The sequence below is a fragment of the Molothrus aeneus genome, chromosome 6, assembly GCF_037042795.1.
Source record: "Molothrus aeneus isolate 106 chromosome 6, BPBGC_Maene_1.0, whole genome shotgun sequence".
In the NCBI taxonomy this organism is placed as follows: domain Eukaryota; kingdom Metazoa; phylum Chordata; class Aves; order Passeriformes; family Icteridae; genus Molothrus; species Molothrus aeneus.
In genome coordinates, this window is record NC_089651.1 from 47,376,235 (window position 1) to 47,398,778 (window position 22,544).

Here is a 22,544-nt window from a genome sequence, read left to right on the forward strand (position 1 = left end):
TGCACTTTGGCAAGGTACCAGGAGGAGAAATAGTTTTTTTGTAAAAAAGCCCTCACTAACTACTGAATGCTCACCTTAAAACACACACTCAAACAAGCACACTATGTATAAGTTAACATGTATAACAACTTTAAATTAGACATGATCTTATTCAAGGAAGCATGCCAAGTGGGAAATTAAATGAGGCAACTATAAATTACTGAAGGAAGCTCATGTTGAAAAATTGATCAGTGAATTCTAGTAAGACACTGAACTATCATGGATCCTAAAATAGCAACCAAAAAACAGTGTAAGGTAAGTCCATTACTCAGCAATGACAGAAGCATTTTATGGTTTTGTATATAGGTGTAGTTCCTGCTCTCCCACCCGTAAGCTCTGTTGTGCCAGTTTTCAAAGCAGCACCACTCTCAATTTGATCTTTTTCCTTTAAATCATGACTGAAATGTGAGATACCTTTCTGACTGGTTAGCTGACAGCATTGCCTTAGGATCCTACAAGCTGATAAGCAAACTTCAACCAAAAGCACAGCAGACAAGTTCTCTTGACAGGCTTTTATTCACCTATAATACAGGCAACAAATAATTCTTTTGACTCCTTTTGACAAAAATAACCTAAACATAAGAAAGTAAAGTAAAATGTACTATGGCATCACCATTTCAGCAATGAATCTGCACACTGAAGTCAGGCTGGGTTTGCTGTGTTTTTAATGCACAGCTGAGACATAGAAAGCACACCTGGATACGGAGCCTCCTGGGAACAAAATCACCCGGCTCTGTGGGCAGGTGAGCTGGAGGAGAAGCAGCAGAGCACAAACCGTGACTCCCATGAACAAAGCTGCCTCTCAGGACTGCACAAAGCTGGATGGCTTTTGTGGTTCCTCTGGCTTGGGATTTATATACATTCATTACTATGTCAGTAGCACACTGTCTTTAAGTTTCTTCCCTGAAGAAGAAGCAAGAGAGAGACCCACAGGAACCTGCTGGAGAAAGCTTCTCTCCAGGTTACCCCTCCAGTCTATGGGAATAAAGTTAACTCTTGCCCTCAACCTTCTCTTTGAAAAGAGCTTTCCAAAAGAAAGGTCTACTTCCATCAGGTGCTAAGGGACTGCTTAGGGCAGATCAATGCCCTTAGGTATCCAATGACTATTCCAATCCATTTATTAAGTGTGGTTGCCCACCATTGCTCCTGGCATAGTAGAAAACCACACTGATCTCATTTGGAAAGCTGCAGCAGCAGACTCCTTTGTGACAAATCATATGAGGGAAAGGGTTGAAAAAAAAAATTAAAAATTAACATACTACAGCTCTGTGACTTTATGCTAAAGAAACACACATCTGGGATAAACTACTTCTATCTCACTTTCGAGAAATTATGCTTATAATCATCTAAATTTCTCCTGGTAATCTCCTGTCTTCCTCAAAATTAAATCCTAGATTCAACAATTTCCACCCTACATTATTAATTGCACTGCTTTTGGTACCATGCAAAATTACCATTAGTAAATTTTACCGAAAAATTGAAAGCGATTAAAAATAAAACTGTCGAAAAGTCCAGAAGTATTTTCCATCAAAAGGTCAATACTAGAGGCACTTCCATGGCTGACCCTTTTTCCTCTTCACCAAAAACCAAGCTATTTTCAAACCACCACAGAGATACTGCAAAGTAACAACCAAAGGCACAGAAAACTCCTACAACATATGCAGAAACCCTTTCTGTCTGATCTGTCTACGTTTAGACATACTGCAAAGAGGTCTACACCTTTGCAAAATGAAATTAAAAGAAAAACCAAGTGTATTGCTTTCACCAGAAATGCAGAATTAAAGTGAAAAATAAATACTTACTCTAGCATGAGACATCACCCTTAAAACACAGTGCCCCTTGGAGAGAAAAAAAGGGGATGGGGCAGAAGTTCAGCTACCCTAGTTAAGTTGTAGGCACTCTTCTGTCTTCTGCTGTATTTCCTAAAGGCAATGAGGTTGAGGAAAACATTTCCAGTTTTTGCTGTATTTGATTGTGCTCTGTTTTATATAGAGGCAGCTAAAGTGCATGCATTAGGAGTTTCTCTAGCTTAAGGCTAAAGACCAAATACAGGAAAACCTAAGAAACTTTAGGGCTTATGTCTTTAAGCACCAGGTTTTGTTGGAACCACTCACTCTTGCAACATTAATATGTTTATCTCCTTTAATTATGAAATGCCAGAAGAGCAAACAAGCATGCAATATTTTCAGATACAATTATCTCAAGCCACAGATCAAAGGAGTAAGTCTTGCAGAAGCTGGAGAAAGAAGAGTCAACATACACTGAAAAGACTTCCTCAAGCTCCACTGATCTTCTGCAGACCTACCAGCACCCTCACTGGGAGGACAGGCACACATACAGCCTCCTCCACTGTTCTGATGATATTCTCTCTATAAAGCTTCTCGAAGTCTGAGCTACAGTGGGTACATGAGTCATTGCTCCTAAAAAACATCTCTGTGGAACCAAACCCCAGGACTGAAGGCAAGGTTACAACTGCTGTGACAGGAATAAGCTTGCAACTCTGACAGAGCAGAGAACTGCATGACTTCACCCCCAAAACATACAAAGGCTAGGGCATTCATCTGGGAAAGTACAGGGCCAGAGATACAGTCACCCTTGTCATGGTATCATATTAACTCCCCATCCTTCCTACTCCAAGAAAAACCTTCAGAAAAGGTCAAAAGAGCTACATGCATATTTGTACTTCAACACTGAGTGTGCAGTTTCAGCAAAACCACAAATGAGACAGGTTGGTTTTAAAATAAGGCATTTCCTGAATCATGTGCCTCTGAACACAATCCATGTGCCTGTTTTGATACCATATCACAACACCTGCATCCAGTGAGACAAATAATTCTATTGTTTAATGCAGACTCAAAGCCAAGTCTTTGTTGGCCAACAGGCACTTGCAATAATCATGATTCAAAAAAAGCACTGACTAATAGTCATTTTGTGCAAAGACTGGGACTGTATGCTCAAAAGAGAGGCAAGTAATTTTACAAGCCAGCATTTCTTTGAGGGTCTTACTTTATCCATACCATTTCTTGATGAGAGATTTATGAAGCTTTGGAAGAAGTATCTGGGAAGACATAGGCTAATGACAGAATGAATATTATACACCAGTCTTCAGAAATCAACAGCCCTGTTTTCCTTCACATACTCATTTGTCTTTAAATCTATCCTTTTAGATATCTGAAAGTAACTTAAATAGCATTCCACTATGTGGAATATTACCTTTCTTAGGAAACAGAGGCAGAATTTATAAGGGACTTGCCTAAAGTGCCTGCAGTAAGTGACAAAGCAAGGCAATTCCCCACTGCAATTTCAATCCCATTACAGCCACCAAAATCTTTGAGAGAGGTCCCAGAGGGACTGGATGTTCACTCAGGACTTCCCAGCTCCCTGCCTTTAGCACTGTTAGGAATCACTGCCTCATCAGTATATACCAAGGAGAAGGGGGAAGACAAAGGTGCTGGGCAGAGCTGGCTCCATAGACCAGAACAGTACAAGCTCCAACCTGACAGCCATTCATTATGCATTAGTTACACATTTCTAAATCTTAGTAATGTTTTCACACACACAGGTGCTGTCTGCAACTAACTGCAGAACCCACACCTCTCCGAGGCTACTGGGATTCACCATCAAAAGAAAGCAGTCAAACCAGTCAGTAAGAGACTCTCTCTGAGACACAAGAATTTCTTCATGGTTCTCTCTCTCTCACTCACCAAAAGTGAAAATAAATGCAATTTGATTTGTTTGGCTTACTCTGACTAATTTTTAGGAATAAGTGTTTGTTGTCCATTTAATCTGCTTAATCCACATGGTGAGAATGTTCCATAGTTTTGTCTTCCTTCCCTGCCCAAACAGATGTGTATTTATTCTTCTTCCCCAGTGGACCAGAAAGGCCCATGCTGTACCTCAGTGACCAGTGTGCTGATGCAATGTAAAGCATCGTGCCAAAGTCATCTCTCCCTGCACTGGAACCTGTGCTGCATTCCTGCTGGGCAATGCTGCTGCTCTGCTGCCACAAAGGTCTCACACAGAAGGATCTCCCCTACTGAGAGGAACCAGGGGGAGGATTCTGCCTGGGATTTGTTCTTCCACATTTCTGCCGTTTCTGGGTTCAAATTGACATTAATGCACTTTTTTGGAAGATCCTACTTTGTGTGCTTAGCACACCCTTTGTAGCACTGACACTAAGAAGTATCAGGATCTTTCCAAGATTTTAACAGTGGTCCCCCACCTTCAAACACATGCAAAGTACCTAACATAATCCAGACTGGGAAGGGCTGGAGAGCCTCTATAGCATCACTTCCAAAAATGCACTGAAGGCAAAGCAGGCTGCCATTCTCAGGAAAACATGCACTTCACTGAAGGCCTGGCATGCGTGTAAAAATAAACTTTCTTCTCCCAGTGCTAGAGGCCCAACTCTCCAACATCTCAACAACCTTGCTTGCTTTGGAAGTTTTCCAGTCACATCTTTCTGTATATGCTACCAAATATATATTTTACAAGCTCCTTTTCTTGGTTAGAACACTGCTGTTTCAAGCTTACTCCATTAATACTTCATGTGAAAATAAACCTCGCCCCATGTCTAGAAAACAACAGTTCCCTGGCAACAAATAGTAGAAACCATTGTCATTAGTATTTCACTTTGATTGAAGAATTAAATAGTGTGGAGGGCACCCTGAATTCTCCTTTGCAGGCTTCAAGAAAACCCATGTCTCAAAGGACAGTCGTCTTTTCCAAAGTAAAAGATTTCAAGTATCTCTATTCCCAGAAAGTTGGGGGAAAAACAAGACAGCAGTTGAGACCATTGTAACTACTACAATCAGAAAACATGCTCTCCTTCATCTCCCACTCCTATGAAAAAGCATGCAGTTTGAAATACAACTAATCCCACTTTTATAGCCAACTGACTAGAACATCCTTCTATGATAGAAGGGCACTAGCATTCATTTGATCCAAAATCACCCACCCCAAAATAGGGAATCTATTTTAAAATTTTAAAATTAAAAAATGTGAGCAAGAGCTCAAGGAAAGTTTGGGTGTGGAAGTGCTGGAAACAGCTTTGAAGTCACAAGAAATACAAAGGCTCCAAACTCTGTCACACAAAAACCAAACTGACAATTTGTCAGAAGCCAAAGGGCTGCAGCTAATTATTCTGGTTTTGCATAGCTTGTGAAACAAAAATAAATGCATGTCTCTATCAGAGGTACTTGTGATGATTTCCACTTCAGTGCACATGTTTTCACTCTTACATTCTTCAAACTAAGCCAACAGATTTTTCCTGAAAAACGAGGTAATGTTCTTTCTCTCCCTTACCAGACTGCAGTCATAAGAAACTGAACTGACAATTTTCAATCCTAAATTTTGCCCTCCGCTAATTTGAATGATGGAGGACTGGAAATTGAACAAGATCAGAAGCAGCTTTTAAGACACTATATAAAAACGTTATTTGTAGATGCCATTACAGAAAATAGTTTTTTTTAATGATAAATACCTCATCAGCCATCCACTGCATAGCTTTGTAAGCAGTCTTCCCCTTGAAAGAGTGATGAAAGAATTTATTAAGAAATGCTTCAGTTTAAGCATTTTCTGGCAAGTCACCCCAATGCCAGCACAGGAGCTGTTCTGCCTCAGCCTTGCCAGCTGCTGCCTGCCTAGCAACTGCCTGCAGGCCATGGCAGATGGGCTTTGGTCATGTCTGTCACCTGTTCAGGGCATCTCTACCCTTCTCTGGCCACCAGGTCAAGCCACGCCAGCTGAGCAGGCAGCTGGGAATGGTGGGAAGAGCCAGTAAGAAAGGAGAAGGTTTGGAACTGCCACAGGAACCACAAGAGCATTTCAGAATACTTTAAATACAGCTGAAATGGTGCTGCCTTTCACTGGAAGAGAGCCAGCAGCCCCAGCCCTGCTGACCGCCTTTCATTGCTCCTGCCTTTGTGCAGGAGCACAAGCACAAGCTAATGGCCGCACAGCCCTTCCCAGAGAGCTGCAGCTGAAATTCCTGCAGCACAGGTTTGCAGCACAGACCCCAACACCCCTGGGGCTGGAACTGCAACAGGTTCCCTGGGAGAAATGGGACGCATCCTTCAGTCTCTCCTCCTGCAAAACTGGAACAAGAGTGCTTCCTCACCTCATGGGGTACAAACAAGTAAGCACTCCAATTCAAAAAGCTCCCTGATACTCAAGTGATCCCTGCTTAAAAAAAATAAGCAAATGCCCCAAAATAAGGTGAGAGAGGCAGCACAGTTCTCTGTTAAGAGCCCATCTTGAAAAGCTAGTAAATTGCTTTTTTTGTTTTTTTCATTGTAATATAACACTGGTTTGTGGCTGCCCCACTGACTTAGACTTAAGCTACAGAAAGCAAACCTAGATTCAAAGCACTGCCAGATTTTAAGGATGTTTCTACTCAGTTCTGCCATGTCCACCGGAAAAACAGAAATGAGCTAATCCTATTCGGGCTCCCAAATGTTTGGGTGCAGGCTCAGACTCATACTGTCTTTGAAAAGTTCATAACCTTGAAAGCTTTTTATTTAATTAATCTACTGTACCATCTTCTAAGCCAGCTAGCTTGGTGGATGTTACTCAGTTGTACTATATATTGTTGCACATTTCAGCTCTTGCACCTTGAGTTCACAGTGAATTCTTATTATGTTAGAAATTAATCAGTATTTCTTAAAAACCCCAATTATTTATCACCACACAAGTTGAAAGGTTTTCTGTTTGTTTTCAATGTGATGCTTTAATTAAGGTCTTACTGCTAGATAAAGGAGAATGCCTGCTTAGCATCCCACTGCCAGTGCTGCTCATTTTATTTCTCTTTGGAGGATGTGCATGTCTCCCCACTCAATAAAAATAGAAACCTGGAACCACTCTCTCTGCTGAAAGTGGAAGTCTGAGAGAAGACAAAACACAAAACCTGAACACAAGTCATGAAATGTTAATTGCTGTCTAGCAGCAGCTCACTCAATCTATAAAGCACAATTAGCTCTAAGAAAGCAAAATAAAAGAATTTAATCTGTCTAGCCAAAGAAGAGAGGACTATCCTAAATCCTCCCTGCATGAAGGAAACAGAAGTCACACAGGCACTTATTTGAAGACTTCCAAGACTTTGGTTTAGTAGTAGAAAATCCTTTCCCGCTCCTGTGAAACATCTTTGGAAAAGTATAATCTGATGTATGTTCACAGAAGTCAGCACATACCAGTCCCTCACGCTTTGCTTTCTAGAAGCCAGTAACTAAACCTTACCTTCCAACTCACTACTTCTTACTGGAAAGCAAGTCTACTTCAGAAAAATTCTGAATTTATGTAAAAAAGAAATCAGGTAAACATCCTGTGTATGTTGAGTTTTGATTTACGTGCTTACTGTCAGACCTAGGAGCTGGTTTCTCTCTAACAGGACAGGTTCTTTAAAGGAGAAGGGGAAGCAAATCAAAGAAATGCTGCTGCTGCTTGACACAGGAAGACAATATTCCCTCTGTCAAATAAACCTTGTGCACCAGATGGACACCAAGACAATCCTTCATCTAGAAGCAGGGCTAGGGGGACAGATCATGGAAGGTGCCTCAAGCAAAGGTTTCTAGCAATAAGGAATAAGGCAAGAGCCCATTCCTGATACCTTCCCTACTGGCTGAAGCACATTGGGATATATGCAGCAACATGCAAGTGATAGGCAAAGGGTGATCACACACTTCTATACATCCTGTTCCAGCAGAGCAGCAGGCACCATAGATTGAGGTATGCCTTTGGGGCACAAATTCCCAGTATAGATCAGTCTGACATCTCAACCACACTGTCGAATATGAGATGATAAATTATGAGAGCATAAAGCATTTTTATGGGGACAAAGTCCTGTCTAGTTCTGTCCAAATGTTTCCCAAAATGCTCTTACAATAAATAAATACTTTCCAATAATTTTGTAGCCATTAAGCTACACAAACCTATAAAAGGATAATAACTTTAATCCATGAGGTAAAATGGAATCTGCCCTCTGCCCAACTAATGGATGCATCACTGAATTCATCTCATATGAGCCCCTTGCTGCATAAATGTACAGTGCAGGTGCAAGGCACATATGACATGCAGGCATTGGACTGTAATACACTGAGGTATTAAATAATAATGTCCCCTACAAATATGGGCCAGCTTTCTCCCTGTGCTCCTGATCAAGCTGTGCTTTGTAAATGTTGGTTTGTTTTTATCAATCTGGTAATGCCATTATCAAAACTGATGAAAGAAACTGCCCTTTAGCTCTGAGCAATAGGAGGATACAGGAAAGGAAGATGATGCTGTAGTGGTGAGAGGTTAAATACAGCCAGCAAAGTATATGCCCTTTGTCCTTGTAACACAATGCAGTTCTCTGACAACTACTCATAACTGAAAGATATACTCTTCATTTTAACTAGCAATGAGAAGTTTTTAAGTCTTTTCTGACAGTGGATTCTTTAAAATAACATGGCCTGATATTTCAATTTATTTTTTGTTAAGTGCTTTTCTCCTGCTCCCTGCTGGTGTTGGGAAGCACCTTCCACATGGATTTCAGAGCAACCTTAATTACCCAAGGTTAACACACCATTTTCCTTCTCTCTCTTCTGTCACCTCTATTGGGGCAGTGAGGAACTCACCACTTCAGAGTTCAAAATGAGCACCAGGTAAGTATCAGCAAGAGTGAAACCTATGACATACAGCTCTTCTAAGTACACAAAATAAGCCAGAAAGAAAGAGCATGCTTCCCCTTCATCTTTTAGAGCTTATAGTGCTCTGTGTTACAACTGACATGTAACATAATTCCTTTCATAAGCTGACACCATCCTTTAAGTAACATCTTGTGTGAAATATGACCATTCAGAGCTGGGAAAGAACCAATGTAGCCAACACCTGAACTTATCTGTAGATGGGCCACAACTTGAAAGCACTTTAGTATCATTTCTCTGCTCACTCAGTTACAAGAACATTCCTTCTGCCATAGCTTTTTTTTTTTCCAAAGGGCAGATCCTGTTTCTGTTAATTGCATTCTGTGAATGCAATTAAGAGTAACATCACCTAATCAACTACCAGAACTTACTAATTGACAGACACAGGAAAAGCCTAACTGCATTCCCACATTCACTAGGGCACCTATTAAGCTGGACTACATGTAGGTTCAACACATGCTTCATAAAAGGGGAATCCTGTCTATCCAAAAGCAGTATCTGTCATAAAGAACTAAATGGAAAGAAAAATCATTAAGCCAAGGTCATACTGGCATTCAAATGACAGCATTTAAAATCCGTAAGCCTTCTTTACAAGGAAATAGAATCTTTACTCACCTGCACTACTTCTACGCCTCTTTTCCTGAAAAAAAGAAAAAAAAAGGAAATGTTAGTGTTGGAAATGTGGGGAAAATGTAAAAACAAAAACTAATGGAAAAGCACTGCTTCATACTAGAATGCAAACAATAAAAATCTGCACTAATAAGCTGATTCAAATTCAGGAAAGCACTTGTTCAGTTTCATTCCCTGTCTAGGAAGCACTCTGGCAGATTCTGACTCATGTCCCCAGAAGTAAGCCAAGATGAATACTAAGCAGCTGCAGTGCTGGGACTGATAGGGCTGTCAGGTGATCACAGGTAGGAAGTGGCTGATATTAAGGAGGAAGCATCTCAGTTTTAATTAGATCTAGTTTGGTTTTCATTTCTCATCTGCCCTCAGAGAGTGCAAATTGCACCACAGCACATTCTGCATGCTTGACAGATCTTTTCTTTTGAATCAAGGATACATGTATAAATGTCAAGGAGAATTAACACAGCACCTTGCAGCCATTTATCCTCTTATTTACAGCCTTATTCTACCCCCATCATCTTGGTACACAGGATGCTACCCAGGACTTCAGGTTCAAAGACTTGCAGTCAGTCTGATTCCTTCAAGAGCACAGTTCAAATACTTGAGGTTTATCAGAAAGGACCAAGCCTTTGGCCATATGGAGAATTGCTCCAGTGATCCTGAATCTCCAGGAATGAGAGACTGGAGAGGCCTATGAATTATACACCAAAATGCTGAGAGCTGCAATTGGTAGAGCCAACTTAGGCAGATCTGTAGAGACAGTTGTCTGCTCTGATGGTATGAGAATTGAGATTCAGGTACATGCAGGCAGACAATGCCCAGTCACCGCCTTTGACAAGTTATCAAGCAAAACAAACCATTTCTGCACTGGGCTTGAGAGCAGAACTGAATCCCTGGCACAAAGCCCAGCCACTCCTGCTCCACGCCCTCCTCCCTGTACATGCAGGCTATTTAAATAAGTTAGAGTCTTCTCACTTTGAAGACATAGGAAATTTAACCTAAAAATGAAAAGCCTCAGTGAGCACAAGACAGGAATCTCTCTTCCTTGTGCCCACTAGCCCCATATGTGAAAATCAAAGTCCCTTTTTTTGGGGAGGTCATAGAACTGGACCGCCTAACTCTGCGCTCAATGCTTTTCTGTCTAAGAGTGTCTGTGTTGTTGTCCACAGTCACAAATGCTGCACACTGCTGAATACACAATGGCTCCTCCAGTTTTCCACCCAAGACAGTAGGTCTTTCTTTTGAGAGGCCATTACAAGGATGCCCAAAGGGACAGGCGATCAATCAGCATCTATGACACAAATTGCCCCCTCTTCCACTTTACCAGTCTGGAGTGTCTCTGGCCTAGAAGCAGCATTCAATGCACACACACAGGAGAGAGCCTGTTGTGAGGGCTCAGCAAGGAAATGAAAGAAAAAATGAAACCAAGCACCTCTTGCAAAGAATTTCAAAGCCCTCTTGCAGATAACAGTAGCTGTAAGTGGTGGGTGATTAATATACTGCCATTATGGTGTGGGAAGCCCTACTGTAGATCATCACCTGAGGCTGGACAGATGTGTTCCAGCTCTGTGGTGAGAAGAAAATACGAATCTTGTAGAGAAAGAGTTAACAGCCAAATTGTTGAAACCGTGATTTTCACAGAGCTAAGCAAAGAAAATAGGAAAAATTAGGTGGAGAATGCTATTTCATAAATTAGGGCAGCAGACTACTCAGAAGCATTCCAAATATTTTAAGCTAAAACTTAAAATAATCAAACATTTTTGCTGTGTGTGCCCTGAAGTAAACAAAACAACTCAAAACTACCATGGAAATACACCAAGCTTCAGACAAAACTGCACCACAGTCCCTGGAAAGACAGTGACTGATGGCAAAAGCTGCATTTCTTGTCATGCCTACATACACACTGAATAAGCTTTATTCTACTTTGAGGAAGATAAATATTCGTGAGCTGGGTGCCAAACACATTTGAGAGAGAATCAGTCCAAATGGTTGCTGTAATCCCACCAGAATGAACTTTGCAAATGTTCTGGGACTTACTGGAACCAACTGCACTGTCCCAGCAGGAGGGAAGAAGCCAGAACAGCAGACAGGCAGGGGGAGGACGGGTGCCTGCTCTTAGGTACAATGCCACACATGCTTAAAAAGGTACAGGAAGAAGGAAGCAATTACCAAGGCTGGCTTGTAGGCTGGTCTTCCCCTTTTCAGAAGGGAGCATGTCCTTTTTGTTACCTGAAATATGATGAACCTTTCCTACTTAAACCCAGGAGACGAGAAACCATAAAAGCATTTTGAGGACTAGTTAATTTGGGAAAAAATCCTCAACCAAAATATCATAATTTGAAAATAAGTTATTTTAAAAACAAGAAGTATCCAAACAATCAGGATGTCAAGCCACAATGCACCTCTGTTTTGTAATTAGCTGATTCTCTGCCCAGAAGATTTCCTAAGCCAGTGACTTCAGGCTTTTCAGCCAGGCAGGTCACAGCAGCAGGCTCAGGGCAGAAGATATCCCTGATGCAACCAAGCATGCAATACCATCTAACCACACACACTGCCTTACGTCACCTGGGAAAGGGTTTGGGGTCAGGCATGGAAAGAAAGCTGATCCTATGCACAAGAAACTCTAGGACCTTCAAAAAACAGAGTAAACAGAGAGAATGAAGCCATAATTCCCCAACAAGGGGTTGCCTGTGCAGGACACACAATGGAGACAAGACAGTTGCTGAATGAACTGTGCTGGGAGTCTGACAGAGCCATGGGCCAGTTACCACTTCTTCCTATTGTGCTTTAAAAAGCCAGTAAGAAAAATACATCCTACAATTCTCATGCACATTCTTTTGGGCTGTTTCTTTAGGACAGGACAGGCAGGGCATGATGGGATGACTATTTCACCTGGTGTGCTGACCACTATTCTTGTGTCCCTCAAGAATAGTGTTGTCCATGACTTTCTAGCTTCCCATGCAGTCTGAAAGTGAGCCACTGCCTACCAGGGGAAGGGCTCCCATTCCCAGCTGGCCTAGCTGCCTCCTGACAAATCTCTTTTTCTGAGGAGAAAAGAAAGGTCATTATTAGCTGTATTTCCCTTCTCAGCTGTGTCAAAGAGAGACTGTGTCTGTCTACTTTCATTGAATAGACATTTGAAAAATGGTCAGTTCTAAACTACATTCCCAGAGGTCATTAATTTTAAAATACTTCTAATTTCAAATATCATCTACACACTGCAACATTTACAGGGAAACCAGAAATTTAAGTAACTGCTGCATTAGTCTGCAATACCAAATAAATCCCTAAAGCCTGTTCCAACTTATTAGTTCTATACCTGAAACCAGTGAATAACTCTACTGGATAATGCAAGCCTCCCTTTGTTCATTAGCAATTAAAATAATTACCATGCTAGTTGACTTCATGTTTAAGTTGGAATGATGTATGGATTTAAAGAAGAATTCAATATCAAGTTACTAAAAGCACATTAATCAATGTCTTGAAATTGATGTTATACCAGAGCCTCAAACTATGTAGAATAGCTGGCTTGGGTTTTTTTAAACACCCAAAGTAAACACTTTGGACTAATTCCCCACAGCATCTAGGACCTGAATATCATAGTGAATGATAGTTAAAAAAGAAAAAATTACTATCAGGTTGTATATCATAGTCATGGTTAAATTAAGTAAATTGATTTTGCTGTATGGTCTGAGTGACAGACTGAAAAATGCCAAATGGAATTTACAATTTTAAAAGTAAAAGCCAATCTTTCTATCATACATGCAGTGAAGTTAATTTTTTCAGATAACACTTTGAAAATTTCCTATGTAAAGAAATAGCAAATAAGAATAATAATGTATTGCTTTAATATTAAAAAAAAAGCATTTTCACAGAAAAGCAATACAGTGGCATCAAAGGAGCTTATAAATATTAATGCATCAGAGCAAAAACCTGTAGCCACTAAGACTTTCCACCACACTGAAAACCAGCCAATACTGGACAGCCACAACCTTCTGGACAGTCCATTTCCCCTCCTGGCATAAAGGCAAGCTCAGCTCAATTCCCTTAGCTTTTCCATCAGCAGAATACTTTGCATTTTTTTAATTAAATATTCGTGACAATCCTTGCTTTTATTATTTTTCATCACTGATAGATGCCAACTTATTGTCTATCAGGGAAAAAACCAAGCAGCAACTCAATATTGGGGTGCTCACTGTCCAGAGGCTCCAGCTCACAGCCACAGCCATCAGTGCACATGGACAGGGTATCTGAAACATGGCCAGACTCAGCTGTAACAGGGGAGGACCTTTTGTGGCTTGGTTCTTTGCACACAGATTATCAAGCAGGCAATTCATCAGTTATTGTTACTAATTTTTATCCAACTACACTTACCTTTTAGCAAGCTTTTCCCCACTAATCTGTATTCTGGAAAGTTTTATGTCTGAAATGGATCAAAAGTTGGCATTTGGGGGAGGTAGTTCTCAATTTCCTCAGTCTGTAAAGCATCACAGATCCAGAGTAGAATGGCAATAGGGTGCACCTTTACAGTCTGGTAGGTACAGCTCATGCAGTACAGGAGAGCAAACATCTCACTTCAAACTCTAAGCGCTCTCTAGGTGGGCTGAAAAAACCCCAAGACTTTGAGCTGTCAAGGAAGACCTTTCAAGTAGGATAAAACCCCACAGAAGGCAGCCACATTTGTGCATTTCTTCCTTGTTTGTATAAACAGGGAATGGTCCAACTAATAGAAGCCCTCATACATCAGACACTACAACACCATAAGTGGTTTTCACACCACCACCCCATTCACACATGACATTTGATAGAACCATCTGATGTTCTCCACATCCTCAAAGCATTGTATCATCCCATTTACAGCCATAAAAATGCTTCTTAAGAGTGCTGTATCAGAACAAAGTGCCCTGAAAGGGACTAGAAAATAAGAGAGGATCTTGGTAGAGCAGCAGCAGCATCGCTCTGGTACTCACCCGCAGTGCCATAAATTCCCACAACACACACAGTCACCAGCATTTCACAGCAAAGATACAGCTGGAAACTCACTAACCCTTTATCCTGAAAGAGCAATGACAAAGTGAAGCATCCAACATTAATGCTTCAGACATTCAAGCAAAAGGGCAGAAAAAGCCATGAAAGAAAGAAAACAGGCACTGCAAGCAGTAACTAAAGGAAATAAACTGCCTTTAGTCACTAAATATTAAGACAAAGTTTCAGTCTGTTTAATGAAACATTACAAGGCTCCTAATTTCAGCACTAAAAAAACCCACTTGTGTGGAAATAAAATCTGTGTATCCCAAGTTATAAAAACCAAAAAGCCAGTAAATACAAACTCAAAAGAATCTGTTTTCTTTTTAAACTAGGCATTTAAGATGGATCAGTGCTGCTGAGCTCTGCCAGACTCTTTTCTTGGAACTAGTGACCCCAGGTTCTGGGAGCCTCTACTTGCTACTTTCCCAGCAGGATAGAAAACCTTTAACCACAGTCTTTTTAAGAGAAAAAAAAGCCTGAAAAATCATCAGTGGGAAGAAGGAGTGATTAACAGCTGCAGAGAAAATTTATTAAAGGCAATGAGTTATTCATCCTACCAGACATTCAGAGACAGATTTAGTACCTGATGACAATTATAAGCAACTGGGCAGGGTTCAGCCTTTAGCCATAGGCTTATCCCACCAGACATTATCAGATCCAGTTCCCAGCTATGGCAAGCAGCCACACCACGTGATCTCTTTATAACCTTATTAAAAACCACCTTCAAACCAAGCTGTTTTGGAACTGTATCTTCCATTACAAGACATTCATCTCCCAAAGGTCAGAGTCCTTCAAATTTGCAGGCTAAATTGCTCTAGCACCATCCTTTGGCTTCAATAAACTGCTTGCTTCCTTAAGCACTGCAAAGAGCACACACGTCCTCCCTGCTCCCAGTTCCCTTTGTCTCCTCATGACCCCAGTCACCCCAATGTTAATATGACCCTTAGCATGCAGAAAGCAAACACATGACCCATCCCTTTCAGAAGTCTTTCTAAGGTCATGAGACATCAGTGATGGCTCAAAGAGACCTGAAAAGAGGCAGCAGAATCATGAGACAAAAGACAATATCCCTTCCAGGGACAGACATGGTATTCATCTTTACATTAAAAAAAAAAAAACCACTCTTCTTGCAGAAGCTACTAGAGGCTTCTAGAAACATGAGCATGGTGCAAAGGTTCCTATGACTGGAGAATTGGAATGGAGGATTCCAGCTCTTTAGGAAGGACAGGCAAGGGAGTCACCCTCTCTATGTCAATAGGCAGCTGGAGTGCAAGGAGCTGTGCCTGGGACTGGATGAGGAACACACCGAGAGCTTTTGGCTCAGGACAGGTGACACAGAACACCTGACCAAGGAGAACAAGCAGATGAGGCCCTGTGTACACAAACAGGAACCGCCTCACATTCACAACACCTGAAGCTCACAGGGGACTTCCCAGCAAGATCATGGAATAGATCCTCCTAGAAACAATAGTAGGACTCTTGGCAAATACAGAGGTGACTGGGGACAGCTAGCAAATTGTGCCTGTGCCAGATTTGGTGGCTAAGGAGCAACTGATGACATTGACCTGGACTTGTGCAAAGCATTTGACACTGCCCCACATGACATCTTTATCTCTAAACTGGACATGTGCCTTGGTGTTCTGAAAAGAAGCTTCAGCTGCTCTCGTCTTCCCTGCACAAAGACCACCAGTTCAGTATGGCCAGTGAGACGAGGCTCTGCCAGAGCCCAGGATGGTACTGCAGGTTCTGCAGATCTCCTGCACACCACAAGACAAAACAAATGCAAACCTCCACTCTGCTAAAGCCAAGGGGTACAGAGAGAAAGGCATGTCTGCCAAGCCAGCTTTCACCTAGAAAGGGCTTTTAATCTACTAACTCTGAAACCAAAGGCTGTATATCCTCTGCAACTTTCCAAGACTTTGGCAAACAGCCTTGAATAAATGTTTTGGGAGTTTTTAGAGGGCAGACACCCACTGAGACATGCATGAGAAATGTGCAATATGCAAAATGTTTTTTCATTTCTTGGATCTCTAAAAGAGATTGGGCATTTTTTTTGGCAGAAATTACAGACGTATTTAGGTTCAGCAACTTGCCATGCAAAAATGACTATTCATCTCCAGCCAGGCTTCAAGTAAGATATATAGGTGTCTGGAGCTTTTTTCTTTATGCAAAACTTCATTATGCAAACAAGAGAAAGTTAGCATGTCTAACTTCTTCCTCGCATTGAAGAAACCTGATTGCAACTCCTTTTTTCCTCTCCATAAGGAACTGTGTTTTGGCACTGTACAAGTCAGACACCAAGCCTCCCTCAAGTTTCATCACCTTTGAAACCCTTGTGATTTCTTGTCTTTTACACTCACCAAGTGACCACTGTTTGCATATGCAAGGAACAAATTTTCATCTATGGAACTGGAATTAGCCATAGATTCACAGACATAAGCAACAACAGAAGTCTATGCAGGGAAATTACTGTGACCAGATAAATATGCACTGGCACAAATAACAATCAGGTTAAAAGGACATCCATGAAAAGGTTTAGCATTCCTAGAAAGCTTTCCCCTTCAAACTCTGCATCAGTTCAGGCTCACATAACTCACTCAGTAAGCTCCTATTTTGTTTGTTCCTTTGAGATGCATTTCAAGCCTCATCCTTTATTTCAGGGCACTTACAAATAACAGCTGTTTATTAAAGAGGACTGGTTGGTTAAGCCCCAAATAAAAACCTGGTTAAAAGCAGTTCTGTAGCATCAGAAACTAGGTTTCACCTTTATTTCACTATGCAGCCCCCCAAAGCAGCTTCCACTGTATGAACCATATTAGTGGAAAAGAGACAAGCACTTAGAAGGTGAGAAGTGCACTTCTCTTGAGTCTGCTACTCAATTTGAGAGGAAAATGATGCTCAGCAAAAAATACATAGTACAAATTAAAGGAATGTGAATTGAATTGCTTTTCTCCATTTGAACAGATGCAGATGCCAATACCAATAATGGGAATTTCCTCCACTGTAACTGATTCTTCTGCTCCATTTTACATCAATATAGATCAAAGAAAAATGATTTTACTTTATTTGGAAGCCTCACTAGACAGGTTCACAAAATGAAAGCTTGGCTTCCAACAAGTGATGATCACATTGTTTGAAAATATTCCATTTATTGACATGTGGCTAACTTCCTTGAGAAGCAATAGGATAGAGCATTTGGCAGTGCTGCAGTGAATATTCTTCATGGTCTGCACATGATCCTGAAAATTAAATAAAATTTCTGCAACATGCAATATTTGAGTATGGCCTTACATTTAAATGGAGAGACAGCAATTTAATAAATGTTCTTTATTATAAAGCATACAGAATATTTTTAATAGCTAATGTGAAAATTGGGGTGGGGATCAAAAAGAATATATTAAAAAAAAACCCAACACACACACACACCCTGAGCAAAAGCATTGAGGTAAGAGAACAGAGTTTTCCACTGATCTCATTGGATAGGGCTGAAGTTTGAGGCGTTGGAAATCCAACCTATAGAAGAAGGTACTACTGCCAGCTTCTTAATATCAAGGCAATATAGACCATTAAGATTCACAGAAATACACCAAAAGCTCTAAGCAGAGATAGGCATAGGATTGTTATGCACAGGATCAGCCAAGGTCAGAAAGTACAAACTTGAAGTTGGACCAGAGGTCAGACAGTGGGATGAAAAGTCTCCCTTGTTTACCACAGTTTCTGCACCTGAAAAGCACAACATAGTATCTTCAAGAAATCTCCACCCTAGCTGGTGAAAATTCCATCATGGTGACTAGACCACTTCAGGGAAGCACATCTATGTATGTGCTATAAATACATCTATTTCATCATGCATTTTATCTATTCTAGATTATATTGAAGTTTGCTGTTAGAGAAATATTAAAATTCTCTCAGTTTCTTTCAGTCCACAGGGTTCTTGCTTTAAGCAATAGCATATGTATAGGTTTGCCAGAACACCCATTTTCTTGTTTGCTTCAGTGGATTGTTAACAATGCAGTAAGAGGAAAAAACCCAACCCTCTGATAAATCACAAAACACAAATACTGCCTGGTTTTTATCCAAGCTGTTACAAAAACATACATCTGTCTGATAGGTGAAGTGAATGATAAAGACAGAAGTTCAACACAAATCCTGTTTGCTTGCAAGAAATTCAGAGCATCCCATCTCTGTGAACCAAACATTCTTTTTCTGATCAGCTTCAGCCCTTCTCCAGGCATGACTTTTGCCCAAGGGGTGCCTTCAGAGCTCTGCCATGAGCCAGTACCCACAGCACGTGCCCTGCTGTCCCCCACACCCCTGACCTTCCATGGCACATGCTGCTGCTCCTCTCTCCCACACTGGTGCTGGGGTACACACAAACACACAAGGCTCCCTAATTACTCCTGGCCTTGCTTTTTTTTCTTGCCTTAGCCTAGACAGCAGCTGTTACACCCATCACTTCCATCAGTGACTGAACACATGTGTTTTGAGATGACAACTTTGCCAAATTTGGCCAGGGCATGCAGGAGCTGATATACAACCCTGCAAATGCTATTACATTTTCTAACCAGACTCTGCTTTAATCCAGATTCAGATCTGCTGGGAGGTCTGCTACACCCCAGAACTGGGAGAGCCAGACAATTTCTTGAGCCTCCTCAGATTTTCTACAAGCTGCCTCAATGAGCTAAATCCTACCTCATACCTGAGCTCTGTTACTCATATCCTACTTCTCCCTCTCAAGAAAAAAAGCCTTAGGCCAATAGTTCAGCTGCATCTTTTACATTTGCTTCCCTTTATGGACTTCTCTAGATTCTCTGGTACCTGCCCCTCCCCACTACAAGACTGCTGCGATCACAACATGCCGATGACTTTAAAAGATAACCTAAATTCCTCTTACAGGAAAAGGAAAAGCTGCATTTCTATTCTAATCTACCAAATTACCATTGTCCTTATCACTTAGGGGGTGGACATATAAACAGCTGATGCAGCTTTTGAGAGGGATTTGGAGAGGCAGTCACACAAAGGCACAGTAGCAGTTAGTTGTTTTTCTCTGGGTTATATTTGTTCATCTCCGCCCTGAAACTCACCCTTCAATCCCAGTAATTGGCAGCAACTAATTAGAAGGAAAAATACAAGTAGTTTATTAAAAGTTTGATTTCATGTTTGATTACACATGATCACAGAACCAATCTCCCTTGGACAAGCATAGTCATTTTCTCTTGCTCACTTCTTTTGTTTGTAGACACAGAGATAAGCACTGTGGAGATGCTGTTGTACCATGCACTGGGATTTCAAACCTATGGGTGACTGCACAACACAAGGCAAGGAGAGGCTGCCCACTCCTCTGCTGTTTCAAACTGATTTCACATTGCTTTTTATTGGATGCACACTGCTGCACCCCATGTTCTCTCTTCAGGGTTTTCACATTCAACACGTTATACACAGGATCAGCTCAAAGACACTGCCAGAATTACATCACAGGTTAACTGGAGATACAATCAATATAAAAGAAAAGGATTTGTTACAACTTTAAAACTGTTGTGATTCCAAAACATGTACAAGAACTTGAAAAATCACTACACATAAGACTTAATGCAGATTTTTTAACAGCGTCTAATGATGTCAAAGATTCTGAATGTCTTAGAGCTTTGAACTATAAGTAATGTGACTTTTGTTCATCCAATTTGCCATTAGTTAAGTTATAAAGTAACAGTTAATTAAAATGACTGAACTATATTATACTACTAAAATTTGCAAATGTACACATTTACCTCCAAATATCTTAGTAAATAAAGAAAAATTGCTCAGAATATTTTCATGAATTCTTGTTTGTGAGGACACAAGAAAATCCTTGAACAAGTGTCTGCTTTTACACTCTCCTAGCACATCTATCTGCAACAGCAGGATTTCTTATTCCATGAAGCCTCTTTCCCTGGCAGCATGTTTTCACAGCTCCTTGCACATCAGATCCCCACAGTCAGCTGTGTTTCATGGCAAAGGAGGCTGCTCCACACCCAGCTTTACATAACCCCCTTGCTCAGCCTTGCTGACTTCACTCTTGCACTGGCTGGGTATTATCTGCCTAGATGCACTGGCAGGGTTTTGTTCTTGATCAGCACACAGTCCAAGGTGCCAAATACACAGGCATCACCTTAAACAAGGGCAAAAGCTAATCCAATTTAGCAAAAAACATTCCTCTTCAAAATCATCCCAGTTGACCATAATATTGTCTTGATGGCTATAAAATGAGAATCAAAACCTTGCAAAAGTTGCACTTAAGAGATGGCAAACTGTCATATTATTTGGACTACTCCCTCACATCTCAATGAAACACTACATCATTCCTAATTATCTTCTCTAGTTTCTAGATTTTTTTTTTAATTGCCAGGCTACTCATATTTTTGCAAGAATAACTTGAACACCTGCATTTTTCCCTCCATCTGAATTCCAGCATCAACATCCATGTTGCATAAAAAGATCTTTCTCCAGCCTGGCCTGCATTTCTCCACACCACTGCCCCAAGGCAGACACCAGCCAAACATCCCCCAATCCCACAAACAGCTCTCAGAGCTGAAGGCTGCAGACCAGCAGCACAGCTGACAACAGCCCACCAGGGCAGTCCAGCAGCACCACAGCCAGTCTTGATTTTGCAGCAGGACCCTCTCTCAAGGCCTGGCTTTAAGAGAAGGCCAGTTCCAGTGTAAAGCACTAAAGTGCAAATTTTCTGAACTGACAAAAGCGCTGACCTACATATTGGCCAGACATAATACCTACAGCTCCAATTACTAATTTCCAATGGAGTTTACAGCAGCAGCCAAGTGCTCCAGGGCACTTTTAAACCACAGACCCTGCTCACAGAGGTACACTACAGCTTCATTTATGTCCCTGTCTGTCTGCAGCATATTCAGTCAGAAGTGACACTGGAAAAAACATCATTTAATTATGATTCCACTCTTTTCATATTGTTGTGTTCTCCTTAGAAAAATCCTGGTAAAGTCACACCTAGACTTTTTACAGAAAACTTTCCCTGGTAAAAATTAACTTCTCTACTCACATCAGTACTGAAAAAAAAGCCTACAGACAAACAATTGGAAAATGAAAGAAAAAAATGTAAAACTGCATTTTTGGCCATTTAAGGCTATGCACTGAGAAAGTACGAAAAAACCTTTATGTGAAAACAAACCAGAATTTTAATATTGTTAAAAGCAGGAATATTTCTCTTTTTCAAGTAATTGTCTGTAAAATATGTCACTATAACTAAGGCCCTAACCCACAAAGTCTTGCATCCTATCTTACCGTAAACTGCTTATAGATGATTCCAAAGATAACCTGTGTGCTAAACTTGCTATTAAATTTCTCCCTCTGCTCATACACAAGAGAGAAGTAGAGAGAACACCATCTTTGGAGCAAGTTTCTTCTAATTTCTTCCTGAAAGTTTACCACTTCCTTGGCAATAGGCTTGCTCAAGAACTAATGTCTCTGTTTACCTACAGCCATACAGTTCTTGTGCTGTAATTTAATGGCACCAAGCCCAACATCACTGGTCTTGCACCTTTCTAGTAGTGTAAGTAGGCAGGGCATGCTTATGCTGTCAAGTACCAAACACCTCCACTGATTATGAACATGCTCAGAAAATACAGGCAACAGAACCTGTGGATGTGAAGCTTGCCATTACAGACACTTCACACACTTAACAGAAGTCTGTATTTCTTCTATAAACCCAGATTAAAAGGTGTTTTTAAAGAGCTAAAGTTAGAATTCAGTTTTTCAGTGGAGAGGTTTTACATGAAATAGGTTTTAAAACTGCAGCCTCTGAGGAGGATGTACTGAATCCCATCAGTGTCTCAATCAAAACCCATTTCAGGGACTGTAACCTCTGCCTCATGCTGTCCCTCACTTTTACTGATGGTGCTGTTGACTCTCTCACCCACCTCACTGCTCTCACCTGGATCACACCAAGGCTTCCACCAGCTGCATCCCACAGGCTCAGCAGTTACCCTGGCTATGTCTGCAGGTCCCTCCAAAGGCCCATCTATCCTGTACTCCACACAAAAGGAAGGAACTCCTCTTGAGTCCTTCTATGTTCATCCTGCAGTACCCGCAGCCTTCATTTGCTGTTATCAGAAACCCTGACTGTGACACCTGTGCACTCTGGGACCCAAAAACAGCTTAAAG

General features: G+C 41.1%; 1 protein-coding gene across 1 annotated transcript in view; it reads right to left on the reverse strand.

Moving 5' to 3' along the window:
* The window catches only part of ITPK1 (inositol-tetrakisphosphate 1-kinase), a 140,370-nt gene that overhangs the window by 99,985 nt on the left and 17,841 nt on the right, over positions 1-22,544 (reverse strand). The window contains exon 3 of the mRNA XM_066551939.1: positions 9,333-9,357. Coding sequence (XP_066408036.1) covers positions 9,333-9,357 — 25 coding nt within the window. The remainder of the gene's footprint in view (positions 1-9,332; positions 9,358-22,544) is intronic.